General features: G+C 26.8%; 4 protein-coding genes across 5 annotated transcripts; 2 read left to right on the top strand and 2 right to left on the bottom strand.

The window, feature by feature from the left end:
- Positions 1–260: 260 nt before the first annotated feature.
- LOC118067481 (formin-binding protein 4-like) lies at positions 261–4,906 on the bottom strand. 2 transcript variants are annotated; one of them, XM_035084226.1, is made up of 12 exons: positions 4,583–4,906; positions 4,143–4,501; positions 3,956–4,067; positions 3,705–3,890; positions 3,485–3,632; positions 2,787–3,379; positions 2,393–2,709; positions 2,185–2,318; positions 1,618–2,102; positions 1,203–1,546; positions 750–1,097; positions 261–656 (listed from the first exon to the last, which is right to left on the bottom strand). In XM_035084226.1, the coding sequence occupies exons 2-12, from the start codon at positions 4,326–4,328 to the stop codon at positions 567–569; spliced, it is 2,943 nt and encodes a 980-aa protein (XP_034940117.1). In that variant the 5' UTR covers positions 4,329–4,501; positions 4,583–4,906; the 3' UTR covers positions 261–566. The 2 variants fall into 2 exon arrangements, with proteins under 2 accessions (XP_034940117.1, XP_034940115.1); XM_035084224.1 differs by having other exon boundaries at positions 2,787–3,385.
- An 83-nt stretch (positions 4,907–4,989) lies between these two features.
- LOC118067482 (probable RNA-binding protein CG14230) lies at positions 4,990–7,547 on the top strand. Its single transcript, XM_035084227.1, has 7 exons — positions 4,990–5,517; positions 5,607–6,034; positions 6,110–6,280; positions 6,372–6,586; positions 6,658–6,905; positions 6,998–7,231; positions 7,319–7,547. Exons 1-7 carry the CDS (start codon positions 5,334–5,336, stop codon positions 7,486–7,488), a joined length of 1,650 nt encoding a protein of 549 aa, XP_034940118.1. The 5' UTR covers positions 4,990–5,333; the 3' UTR covers positions 7,489–7,547.
- A 97-nt stretch (positions 7,548–7,644) lies between these two features.
- On the bottom strand, positions 7,645–10,446 carry Fpps (Farnesyl pyrophosphate synthase). Its single transcript, XM_035084294.1, has 8 exons — positions 10,187–10,446; positions 9,942–10,086; positions 9,036–9,198; positions 8,819–8,959; positions 8,550–8,753; positions 8,299–8,463; positions 8,004–8,219; positions 7,645–7,928 (listed from the first exon to the last, which is right to left on the bottom strand). The coding sequence occupies exons 2-8, from the start codon at positions 10,073–10,075 to the stop codon at positions 7,728–7,730; spliced, it is 1,224 nt and encodes a 407-aa protein (XP_034940185.1). The 5' UTR covers positions 10,076–10,086; positions 10,187–10,446; the 3' UTR covers positions 7,645–7,727.
- Positions 10,405–12,613, top strand: LOC118067519 (ovalbumin-related protein X-like). Its single transcript, XM_035084293.1, has 7 exons — positions 10,405–10,807; positions 10,954–11,133; positions 11,211–11,421; positions 11,503–11,717; positions 11,875–12,054; positions 12,201–12,336; positions 12,403–12,613. Exons 1-7 carry the CDS (start codon positions 10,598–10,600, stop codon positions 12,573–12,575), a joined length of 1,305 nt encoding a protein of 434 aa, XP_034940184.1. The 5' UTR covers positions 10,405–10,597; the 3' UTR covers positions 12,576–12,613.
- Positions 12,614–12,615: the final 2 nt, after the last annotated feature.

Raw genomic sequence — 12,615 nt, forward strand, 5'->3', positions numbered from 1 at the left:
GAAACGAATACATTATTAGTATTATAAAAAGTATTGCAATTATAAATATATTTTATACAATAATTACTAGCTTTTTAAAATGTAATTCTATCAGTGATTATATAATTTCAAAAGTTAAATAATGTACAAAAATATTTATTTTTGTAAAAAAAAACAATTATCTAAAAAAAAAAATTACAAAATATTTAAATCAATGTAAACTAAAAATTAACTGAAACAGCATAAAATATGATTTTTGAATTAATTCATTTATCTTCGTTTATATTATTTTAATTTTATTATGACTTAAATTCATGATTTATGAATCTCCACTGTTCATTATTTAAGCTTTTTTTTACAAAATATGTTTTATCTATTTCTGTTATTATTCATTAGTTATACTCATACTTATATAATTATTTTTTTGCATATATACATGTGAAATAATTAATGTGTACTTAAAATTAAATTTAAATCAATTAAGTATTATAGACAGCTCTGTGACTTCTTAAAAATTAAATTAATAATTTTATTAAAATTTAATTGTAATTTTCTCTAGAAATTCGTTTAATTCAAGCATTATTGTGTCAATTGATATCTTGAAAATTTTGCGCCTTTTTCCACTTAGCCACCATACTTGATACTTCTTTATGCTTTTTATTTATAACAATTTTAACCTGTAATTGAATTGAAATAATTAGTGGGATTAGAAACAAAATTGCAACTGTTTTTCAAGATAGCAGTTAATTATATAATTTATCCAAATTCACCTTTTTCTTTTTTTTTTCTTTGATAGAATTATCAGTTGTGGGAGATGACGAAAAAGGTTGACAATCAGTTTTGATTGGCATAAATAAAGATTCCTGATGTAGAGTGGATTGCAACGTAGGTGTTTGAATATTTTTGACTTCTTGTTTATCACTTGTAGTAGCTTGACTTTTTTCAAGAGATGCAATATCGTTGTAAAATGAATCAACAGCAGAACCCAAAGATTCTTTTTTCATATTGATAGGAGGTTTTGATATCACCTGAGTATTTGCATAAATGCCTGGATGATGAAGCATTAATTGAACTGCTTCCGGATTAGTAAATCTGTTTGCAGCAGCAATTATAGCTTGCTGTTTCGATAAAATACAGTTAAAATAATAATAAATGAAAACTTCTATAATGCATTACATCATGCACTTGAACTTATCGAATAGAAATACTAATCCTCAACTTACATCATGTAGATGCTGATAAACAGCTGGATAATGTACAATTTGATTATGAACCAAAGCTGGATGATGCCCTATTATAGAAATATTCGTTGGATTTGGTATGGCTGCTGCATAAATTGATGCATTAGACTGTGGAGCAGTAGAAAAAATTACAGGTGATTCGATGGATGCAGCAGCGATGGCATAAGGACTTTCAGTTTGATCTACACCAGGTGGAAGAGGTTCAATATGTGAAGGTGTATTTGCTACAGTTAAATGAGTATTAGATGATGGTAATAACACTTCACAAGTAGTTGAAGTACTTTCTGGTATATTCATTATATTCTTCTTTTCACTTTCATCAATACCTAAGAAATAATTTTTAACAATTATGAAAATTATAAACTTTAATCAATTGAATGCACTGAAAATGACTTACCATTCGTTGTTTTATCATTACTATTATTATTTGGAGAAACTTTCGATTGATTTTTGTTATTTGATTTATTTTTCTTTTTTAAATCATCAGCATATATTCTGGGTGGCGGTGGAGGACTTGGTACAGATATTTGAGGAGGTAATGGTGCCGTTAGTTCACATGACTGACTCGTATTATCAATTAATGCTTGAATTTTGTCGTGTTTATCATCAGAACTATCACTTTCTTGGGATGGATTTTGATTTATTACATTTGTATTATTTTTTTCTTTGAGTAGTTTGGCACTTTGCGATTGCTCTAAATTACTTTGAAGCCTTTCAAAAACATTAGATTCAATAATTTTTATTTCTTGCTGATGAACTGGGGATGAGGCTGCTGGAGGTGTCGTACATATTTCCATTTCTTCAGCACCACCAATAATATCTGGATAAGACCATTGTATTTCTCCACTTATTTTATTTTTATAGTAATATTTTTTAGAATCTCTATACAAAAATAAATAATTGCATTAGTTATTCTATAATATTGTTGAAAGTTTGATAGATTAACAATATTCTGTTCGCTTACTTATTCCAAAGATAATCCCATTCAGGAGGAGCAGCAGCTTCTTCTAATTGAGAAACAACTTTTTTTGTGTCATTTAACCAATTAAAAAAATAACTATCAGTTAAATCACCAGACTCCCAGGCATTTGAAAGAGCCTATAATAAAGATAATTACAAAAATAATTAAAATAAACATGAACTAAAATAAATTTAATGAAAACAAATCTTACTTGTAGTTGAATATTCAGTACTTGAGCAGTAGGTATTTCTCCATTTTTTTCGCACAAAATTTTCAATTTTTCTATGAGTATTTGTACTTGATGCGTAAAAATATAATTTTCGGTCTTCGAGATTTCATTTTTTACCTCTATCGTTTCACCTTTGATAAAATCGATAGAATATTTGCCTAAACTACGTTTTTTTTCTTCAAAAGAAACAGTAGAAGAGATGTCTTTAGTTGAATTATCGATTTTATCATTATCAATTAAAGGCCTTTTTAAAAATCCTAAACCAAGACGTTCATCATTTCCTCGTGAATTGGCTAACACTTTTGAAAAATATAAATTCATTATTTATGTAGAAATTAATTGATCCAATACTATTAACATAACTAATTTTTTTTACCATCAAAAGCAATTCGCCTTTTTCGTTGAAACCCTTTCATCGATGTACTTATATTTTCTAAAGTTCGATTAATCTTTGGTAATTCGTTATTTTTACTAAACATTTGCATTGATTCTTCATTACTTGAAAATTCTACTAAATCTGATGGTAATTCTGATTGATCTGAATTTTTTCCAGCTTTTAGGTCGTCTGATCTAGATTTATAAAATGAAGAAGGAAAAAGTGTATTTGCAGGGATTTTTTTGCTATTCAAACTGTCATCATTATCTGAATTGTCCGTGTAACCAGATATGAACCAAGGCTTCATTTCATTCTTATACTCAGTAGATTCATCTTGTGATTTACTATTTGTTGAAGAATAATTACTAATTCGACTACTTGAAGGTTTTTCTGGTTTTATTTGATATTCATTTTTACCATCATCCACTCCTCTATCATGGTTATTCTGTACATCTTGATTTTTTGATTCATAATTATTAGTCTTTTTTGATGAATTACTTGCTTGTGATTCGTCGTCATTTCTTTCATCATCGTCGTCACTTCGATCTGATTCAGAGTTATCATCTCCAAAAGATGTGATCATTTCAATAGTGCTGAAACTTGAAAAATGATAAATAAATGAAATTTTACATTTCTCCTATTTCAGAATATATAATATTTCTTTTAGATAAATTATTGTACTAAAAATATATACTTACTCATCATCAGAATCATCACTTTTATCTTTTGGTTTCGTTTTTTTTACCGATAATTTTTTTTTTGAATTACCTGGATCACATTTTTGTTTACTCCATGAGAGATTTGTTTTAACTGTTTCGTTTGATGGGTTATTTTTTTTTTGTGGATCTGTATGATTTATTATATAAATACCAATTATAATGATTAAAATTTTTAGATATTTTATAATAAAATAATTACCCGCTGGTTTATTAGATTTCGGAACATCGGAAGTTTTAATCTTAGGATTAGCCTCAATTTTATCTTGATATTTACATGATTCTTTCAGTTCTTTGAGCTCTTTTGGTATATCCCAAGTAACTTCATTGGTTTCAATATGCCAATAATACGGATATCCGGTAGACTCGTCGTAACACTCTTGCCACACTATTAATAATTATTAATAAAATAATTACAAAAATATTTATGTTAATTCATATTTGTACACTTACACGAAGAAATTTTGTCACATGCTGAAGAAGGCTCGCTAGATTTAACGGCGTTTTGGTTATTTACATTGGGAATATTAGATTCTTTGTTTTGTTCTGTAATATATTGAATTTCCTGCAAAAAAATTTTTTTTAGGAATTGAGTTCTAGAGTGAAAAGAAAATGTTTATTAAAAATTGTGTGTACATACCTTGAAAAAATCGTTGACTTTAGCATTCAAACCCTGTCTAACATCGGTTTCGGGCTCATCATCATCACTATCTGAATTGTATTGTTCCACTAAATTGATAAGGGAGCTACTAGATATTCCATTATTTTGAATGTTTATAGAATTTTCATCCAGAATATTTTTTCTACGTCGTTTTTTGTTATTCATTATAATAATTTAACAAATAACAAAGTTAAATATTGATTTTACTAATGTCTATTTAAAGTAAATTCCAAGATTTAAAATCAAATTGACTTTGAGTAGCTCAAAAAGAATAATAAGATACTACAGTATTATGAATACATGAATACAGGAGTATATCTTCATCACACTATCCAACACTACAATAAAGAACATGATATAATTGTTAATTTTAAAATTTCGTGTAATATATTAATAATTGAGTTTGACTTATAATTAACCTCAAAAAATTGTTGAAAGTTTGTACAAATGTTTATGTTAGAAAGGTACATGATCCGAAATAAAAAATATATTTGAGAGCATAACAATCTTTAAATAAAATATCACTTCACTAGAAAGTCTGAAATTTTCAATACACTTTATTATCACGACTCTTGATGATTAAAGCCTATATCATTTTTTTATCACAAAAAATTTATGTATCTGAATATAAATATACATAAAATATACTACATAAACATGTATAAACATATCATATTCATGATATAACACATGATAGAGTCTAAATTTCGACACAACTCGTGTCCGCCATGTTCAATCAGCTGTTTAGAAAAAGATAAGAAAAACTACTGTCTCTTTCTGACTCATAGATATTGGTTTTGTTTGGACAGAAAATGGTGAACCATTGTAATGACCAATAGAAGACTAAAATTTTGTGTCTAATGGTGCAATCAGATTAGCGAATCCCTCTACAGACAAAAATAGGCATTTAAGAAGTAGACGACCTCTTACAATGTTTTTGTAGGTTAAGAATTCTGTAGCTGTTTAAGTTAACAGCATGGCAATAATTTTCTACTCCAAAAAGTAGATTTAATAAGTTATATATTACTTCTTCAGTTAAAAATAATTTTTTTATCGTTAAACACGTCTATCAATATTTAAAAAATATTAAAGTATATTTGTTGTGCGAATTTCAATACACAAAGCATTAAATTACCAAATCACAAATAGGTTATTAATTGATCATAAACAATGGAAAAAAATTATCGATTATTTGTAAAGTGCTTACCAAATAATATTACAAGTGATAAACTTCAAAAACTTTTTGATAAATATGGATCTATTAGTAAAGTTGACATCAAGGAAAAATCTATGAATGATGGAAGTAAAATTGCTTTTATTAATATTACTTCAACAGATCGGAAGCTGAATAATTGTAAATATATAGAAATACTATACATTAATATGTACTTTATCATCATTAAAATGTATAATCTAAGTATTTTTAAATTTTTTATTTTCTAGGCTATCAGGATATAAATTCTACTGTTTTAGAGGGTAAAAATCTCTCAGTGGAATTAGCAAAAGAAAGTTTTCTTGAGAAACTTAAAAGAGAAAGAGAAGAAGCACAAAAAAAAACTACTGAAAAACCAAATGGGAAAATACTTCAAGGTCCTTTGGAGCCAATTAACATTAAAATCCCTGATAAATTAAAAAATAGACAAAAATCTCTCATTTCACAAACTACAGAATTTAGTCAAGATCAAAACTTACCAGAATATACAGTAAAGTGTTCTTCTCAAATTAAAGAAATCAATGCAAATTCAGATATCATTAATAATAGTGATAAAAATAAATACGAATCAGAATTGAAAAGAGTTGCTTCTTTAAAGCAACGAAAACAATCGTTTAAAGCTAAAGAACAATTAATCCGGAATGCCTTGAAAACTGTGGTACGTAATAAATAGCCTTTTAACAACTTCAATACTTAAAATGTTATTTTTCAATTTTTTCATTTCTTCTTTTAGGACAGTAAAAAAAATAAAATTGTTTTTTCTGATGATGTTGAGAACTCTGTAAATAATTTATCGCATCAAAAAAAACCATCGAATCATCCACAGCTATTTGATGACGATAACGATGATGATAATGAACACAATGAAATTACTTTCGATTTTAATAAGAAATACAAGCCTCAAGTAAGTTATTTTAAATCATGAAAGTCATGGCAATTAGTCTTTTACAATATTGTCAGCATACTTGGTTTTTAATTGAATCATTTCCTATCAGGCACAATCGATTGGAAATGATAGTCGATTTATTATGGATGACAGATTTAACGAGGACGAAGAGGAGGATTGTCAAAATGAAAACGATGAATCAAATACAGAAAATCTAGAGAAAGATGAGTTAACTAAAGAAAAAGAACAAGAATTGAAAATTTTAGAAAATGTGCTAGGAAAACCTATGATTCAAAGAGATGATAAAAATATTCCTCCAAGAAGGTAAGTATCTCAATCAATTCTTAGAAAAAATATTCAAGTATCAAAAGTAATCAAGAAATTTTGATAAATAGAACAAATGCTATGATTCGTTATGATCCTACAAAAGATGATCATCGTAAGCATGAAATAAAATTCGAAGAAAAAATATCTGAGCCGAAGAAGAAAAAGAAGAAGAAAGCGATAATCGAAGAAACAGAACAACCTATTCCAGTGTCCAATGAAGTATTTTACTCGGTCTCAGATAATCTTAAAGAAAGTTTAACTAAAAAAGAAGAAGGATTTAGTTTATTAAAGACTTTTGGTGCTACTGACATTCCAGGTATTTCTTCTATTTCAAATGTATTAAATCTATTATAAGTTGATTTTTTTATTAATCATGGACATTAATTTCTTAAAAAAATTCTTTTATAGAGAATAAAAATAATAACGATTCTGCTGAGGCTATTTTACATCAATCATCTAAATTAGGTGCTAATTTTGATATAAAAAACCCATTCAGATATGATTCATCTGAGTCAGAAGATGAAGATTTTTCTGAAAATACTAATACTCGAAATGATTCGAAAGAAAATGGATTGAGTAATAATTCATCATCATATTATATTGATAAATTTTTCTTAATTGATGATGATCCTAGATTCAAAGGTAATAAATTCAAAGCTTTTATGATTTAATTACAAGTATTTTATTCATATATATTTCAGTTTAAGTATTTCTATCGTTCTTTTATAGACGCAGAGGATTTTTTCGGAACATGTTCTACATCCGAAACGCCTTTCAACGAGTTGAGACGTGAATTAAAAAATATTGTTCGTTCAAAGGTACGGAATAATGTTCGAAAAACTTTACCTTGGAAGAAAAAAATATCAAGTGTAAAACGTGTGACAAAAAGACGTAAATAGTTTAAATAATTTTTAAAAAGAATATAAATATGTTTTTTTATTAAAAAAAAAATGTTGATAATTTTTAAAAAAGATATAAATTTTATTTCAACCTCATCCACCTTAGTATTTCATTATAATAGAAAATAATTTTTTCACATTTATTCCCTAAAGATAAACATTAATTAATTAAAGAAAAAAATATTCAATATATTTTATATATACAGAAGTTAATGACTTGATTCAATGATTTTTTAATTTTATGCATTTCGGCGGTAAATTTTCGATAAAATTTTGAAAAATAGGTCGTGTGGTAGTCCACGTGATATCTGTTGAATATGAGTATTCATGAGATTATAACTTTCTTCTTCATAAATCGCGTAAGTTGTGGAAAGTCCTAAGTCATCATACAACTGTTTGATTCGTGCTACTTTTTCATCATCATTATACCCATAGCATTCCTATGAAAGGAAATGTCATAATTTTATTTAAAGTAGAATACCTAATAAGATTTCTTCAACTAGAAATTATTTTACCTCAAAAATCTTTCTCTGAGACGGTGTTACGCGTTGAAGAGCAACGACGGCTAACCAAGTGCATTTCCCTTCTTTAATATCTGTTCCAGTAATTTTTCCGGTTCGTTTTGAATCTCCATAACAATCGAGATAATCATCTTGAACTTGGAAGAAATGACCTATTTCTAATAGAATTGTTTTTGCTTGCCTATGCATTTCTGGATCTGTAATTCCCGCCTATAAAATAAGAATATTCTTTAATTAGTAATGTTTAATTCAACTGCAATTTAAATAATATGAATAACTTGATACTTACAAAATCCATTGCTAAAGTTACTGGCATAACGAATGAGTAATATGCAGTCTTATACTTTACAATTGCATTATAGCGATCCATTGTGAATAAATTAAAATTTGGTCGCTCACCGAATTGTGTTGAAAGTGTATCTAACGTTTGACCCATAATGGTTTTCAACGTCGTCTAAATTATTCATAAAAAAAATTTAATCATACATATCATAAAATTTATAAGATTTTAGTTGATATGTAAACAAGTTTTCATTTTACATCATGGAAACACTCCAAAAGATTCACATAACATGGCTTTTTCTTAAAGTACATTCGGAGTAATTGATACAATGTTTGCTCCAATAAAAGCCCATCATTTATTGCTGAGAGTCCAATATTATTGTGTAAATACCAGCATGGTTGGCCCCTACGAGTCACTGAATGATCCATCACATCATCTTCTACCAATAAAAATGCTTGATGCTACAATAAGAATAGTATAATCAATCAATTGAATGAAAATTAACTTGCAATTTTTATCCACGCACCAATTCAGCACACCAGCCTAGAATTCGAGCTAGACGGATATTATCTTCTGTTAGTTGGTCTTGGGGTACTAATTTTCGATAGGCATATACTAAAGCTAAAGCCCTATTTTTTTTTCCGTTAGGAACATTATATTGTAGCACCTGTAAAAATTAAAAATTAAATCGTTTACATACTTTCTATTTTATTTATTATTATTTATAATAAGGTGATGTCTACCTTTGCCATCCATTTAGTTGCCTCTGGAATATCTAAATGACGACCAGCTTCAGTGAGATCACGAACAATATCAGGCCACAGGGCCATCATTTCCCTACTTTCATCTTTACTAGATATCCAATTTATTTGAGCCATACTATGAGCCATTCGACGTATGACAAACCTGTTGTGCAATTAAATAAATTATTCATTCTTTTTAAAAAAAATCCAATCTTAAGAAAAGTAACAAATTTACATAAAATGTAGAATAAATATTTATTGATTCCAACAAAGAACTGCGTTTAAAATAAATGTGAAAAAATAATGAAACTGTTTTTTGATATTTTGTTTTCTCTAAGGCAAACATTGATTGAACTACGGAAGTTTATTGTTCTTTTATACTCTGTTACCAAGAATAACAATAATTATACTGTTTTTCTTTAAGAAAAAAAATTAATTTTACTTATGTCAACGCTATCCAAACTTTTTCATTGATAAGACGACTTTGCATTTAACAATAGCTTTGAAAATTATAATGATAAAAATCTAGCCTTCATCATCATAGTTGTAGCATTTAAATATTATAAATATAAATGTCTTGATAACTGAACTATTTACAAAAAAATAGAACAAAAAAATATGTATAAAAGTATTATTAAGATAGTAAGCTGCTATCATTGAATGTTGGCACTAATGTGGAACCCGTTAACATTATTATTAATTATTATTCACGTTTAAGTTGACTATTCATAAAGATAAATATATCCAATTATAAATAAAAACCTTGACAGAGATCATTTGATGCGTTGACCTTGATAGAGGTGTTTAGATCAAATGTAAGATTTAATAAAATTATTTCTTTATTGTTGTTTTATCATACTTACTACTTGATAACAACAATAAAATTATATTTGCAAAAATGATTACCTGGAATTTTGGATTGAAACATCATAACTCGCCAATTTGCCAAATGATTTTGATTTTATTTTATGGGAATGTATAAAATTTTGATAGGCTCTTTTTGGAAATAGTTTTAAAATTGATCTATTGACGACAGACATTGTGGCTAATTCTGAAAAATTAAAGATATTTTGGAAAAAAAATTCATGAAAAATGTCACTCCTAAATCATTTACTCCAAAATAAATAAACAAATAAATGGAAAATACTTACACAATGTTTTCCTTTTAAATCAATTTGTTTATGATATCCTGATAATTGTTTGAAAATTATTTATATTTAGAAGAAGTATCAATTTATTATTTATTAATATTCTACAGTAATTTTAATGTATTATTTACAGTGCAAGTAATTGACTAACAGTCAAAGATAAAAAATGAAAGTTGTAATTTCTTTTTCTACTTGGGTGTACGTGCCATTGCCTACGAATGCTGATGGTGGACTAAAGAAATTTAAGAAAACAACTCAACACATCATGTTTAGTTCTAAAAAACTTGACTATATTCATGGGAGGCAGTAGTATCGTACAGTCATCAGCTGAGATGATGAAACGTCAGTTTATCAGTTCATTGTCATTATCAGATTAATTCACATTTTAAGATATCTTATTCTATTTTTAATTAAATGTTGCTTTTATTCCATGATAATTTAAAGAAAATTTATGTATTTAATGATAATAAAAATAGTAAATACAACGAACTTGATTATTTAAGAAGGAGATTATTCACTCTTATATTTTTATTTATCATTTCAATTCAAATGGCATCAGCTGAAGAGAATAATTCATTTTTTAAATCTGATTCTTGTTCAATATTTACTTCAAAAGTTTATAAAGTAAGATGATCCCATTTTGGAGTACAATTGTTTTGTGTAGATTATTTTTATGTATTATATTATTTATTATTATTGACATGCTTCATATCAATTATGTTTATTTATTTTCTATTTAAATGTAGATTTTAAGTATGATTAATTTTTAGACAATTATAGAAGAAGTTAATGGAAATATTATTTCTTCACCTATCAGTATTCATCTTTTACTATCATTCCTTTCTCATGGCGCCAAAGGAAAAACAGCCGACGAATTGATAGACAATCTTTATATCGAAGATTTCGATCAACTGTCTACTGAGTACAAAAATTTTATTTCCACGTTAAATGTAAATTTATTGGCATAATATTTAGGTATTTTATTTCTCACGTATTTGTCTCATAATATTATTTTATTTTGTTTTAGAACATAGAAAAAGTAGAACTCCATATCGCAAATTCAGCATATTTACATGATAATGTTCAATTATTACCAAAAATTTCAGCATTAGGAATAGATTTCTACAATTTTGCTGTATCAAAAATAAACCTTCAAGATAATGTAAAAGTTGCTGATCAGATAAATAAATGGATAATGGAAAAAACAAAAAACAAAATAAATGATATCATCAATTCAGGTAGCGAACGATATTAATAATGAACAGTAGAAAGACAAAAAAATATTAAACGTTAAAATAATTTTTTTTATTCTGTTAAAGACGATATCACAGCAGATACGAGAATGATTCTAGTTAATGCCATTTATTTTAAAGGATTGTGGAAATTTCCTTTCAGTCGTAAAGATACAACTAATGAACCTTTTTACTTAACAAAAGAAAATTATAAACTAGTACCGATAATGAAGAAAAAAATTCGTTATGCTCATGGTGAATTACCTCAAATGAATTCGAGGTTCATTGAAATTCCATATACCGTAAGATTTTTAAATAAATAAATCCATGATTAACAATTAACAGAGAAGGTTAATTAACAATTATTGTATAGTTCAATAATTTAATGACTGTTAGTGCCTCAATATGAAATCTTATTATTAAAAAACAAATGTAAACTATTTTTATTTATTCTAATAGAATGAGAATTTGAGTATGGTCATTATATTACCTAATGAAATTGAAGGATTAAATTCATTGGAGCAAAATTTTGATTGGAATTCTATCGTTAATGCCGAACCAAGTCATCAAGAGATAATCATTCATTTACCGAGATTTACAATTGAATCAACGTTGAATCTTAAATCAATTCTTAATAAGGTATATTTATACCATTTAATTCTCCTTAGGCAGTTAATCAATTTATAAATTATTTCATTAAAATGATAAAAGTAAATTAATCTTACCTTTTGTGGACTTACAATTATCTATTCGATAATTATTTTATTTATTTATTTATGGATTAGATTGGAATTAAAACTATGTTTGAAAATACAGCAAATTTTTCTGGAATGACAGAAACTCCAGTAAAGGTCAGTAAAGTCATTCAAAAAGCCTTTTTGGAAATTAATGAAGAAGGCTGTGAAGCTGCAGCAGCAACAGGTAATTCTTTTATTGAATATTTTTAAAATGATGATTTATTTGAATAAGTAAATTATTTTTTTTTAGTAATGAAAATTCGATTAAGAAGAATGATTGAAGATCCAGAAGTATTTCTAGTTGATCATCCTTTTTTAGTTGCTATTCGTCATAAAGACAGTAACATTCCATTATTTATTGGAAGAGTACAAGATATTGATGTAAATCGTCTATTACTTAGCGATAAAAGAGACGAACTGTAATTAATTAAAAAAAATAAACAGTTTTTCAAACCATGAAATA

The sequence above is a fragment of the Chelonus insularis genome, unplaced genomic scaffold (genome assembly GCF_013357705.1).
Source record: "Chelonus insularis isolate UGA/USDA-ARS -01 unplaced genomic scaffold, ASM1335770v1 contig_384_pilon, whole genome shotgun sequence".
Taxonomy (NCBI): Eukaryota; Metazoa; Arthropoda; class Insecta; order Hymenoptera; family Braconidae; genus Chelonus; species Chelonus insularis.

What these genes read in the sequence shown, in the direction of transcription:
- LOC118067519 (XM_035084293.1), top strand. Translation starts at nt 10,598, where the DNA reads ATGTTGCTTTTATTCCATGATAATTTAAAGAAAATTTATGTATTTAAT. An exon ending in ATTTTATTTCCACGTTAAAT is followed by an intron (nt 11,134 to 11,210) that starts GTAAATTTATTG and finishes ATTTTGTTTTAG; the next exon opens with AACATAGAAAAAGTAGAACT. An exon ending in TGAAGCTGCAGCAGCAACAG is followed by an intron (nt 12,337 to 12,402) that starts GTAATTCTTTTA and finishes ATTTTTTTTTAG; the next exon opens with TAATGAAAATTCGATTAAGA.
- Fpps (XM_035084294.1), bottom strand. Translation starts at nt 10,075, where the DNA reads ATGTCTGTCGTCAATAGATCAATTTTAAAACTATTTCCAAAAAGAGCC. An exon ending in GTTTCAATCCAAAATTCCAG is followed by an intron (nt 9,199 to 9,941) that starts GTAATCATTTTT and finishes ATTGCACAACAG; the next exon opens with GTTTGTCATACGTCGAATGG. An exon ending in CTCAGAGAAAGATTTTTGAG is followed by an intron (nt 7,929 to 8,003) that starts GTAAAATAATTT and finishes TTCCTTTCATAG; the next exon opens with GAATGCTATGGGTATAATGA.
- LOC118067482 (XM_035084227.1), top strand. Translation starts at nt 5,334, where the DNA reads ATGGAAAAAAATTATCGATTATTTGTAAAGTGCTTACCAAATAATATT. An exon ending in TGGTGCTACTGACATTCCAG is followed by an intron (nt 6,906 to 6,997) that starts GTATTTCTTCTA and finishes ATTCTTTTATAG; the next exon opens with AGAATAAAAATAATAACGAT. An exon ending in TGATGATCCTAGATTCAAAG is followed by an intron (nt 7,232 to 7,318) that starts GTAATAAATTCA and finishes GTTCTTTTATAG; the next exon opens with ACGCAGAGGATTTTTTCGGA.
- LOC118067481 (XM_035084224.1), bottom strand. Translation starts at nt 4,328, where the DNA reads ATGAATAACAAAAAACGACGTAGAAAAAATATTCTGGATGAAAATTCT. An exon ending in TACTGAATATTCAACTACAA is followed by an intron (nt 2,319 to 2,392) that starts GTAAGATTTGTT and finishes TCTTTATTATAG; the next exon opens with GCTCTTTCAAATGCCTGGGA. An exon ending in TAATGATAAAACAACGAATG is followed by an intron (nt 1,547 to 1,617) that starts GTAAGTCATTTT and finishes ATTATTTCTTAG; the next exon opens with GTATTGATGAAAGTGAAAAG.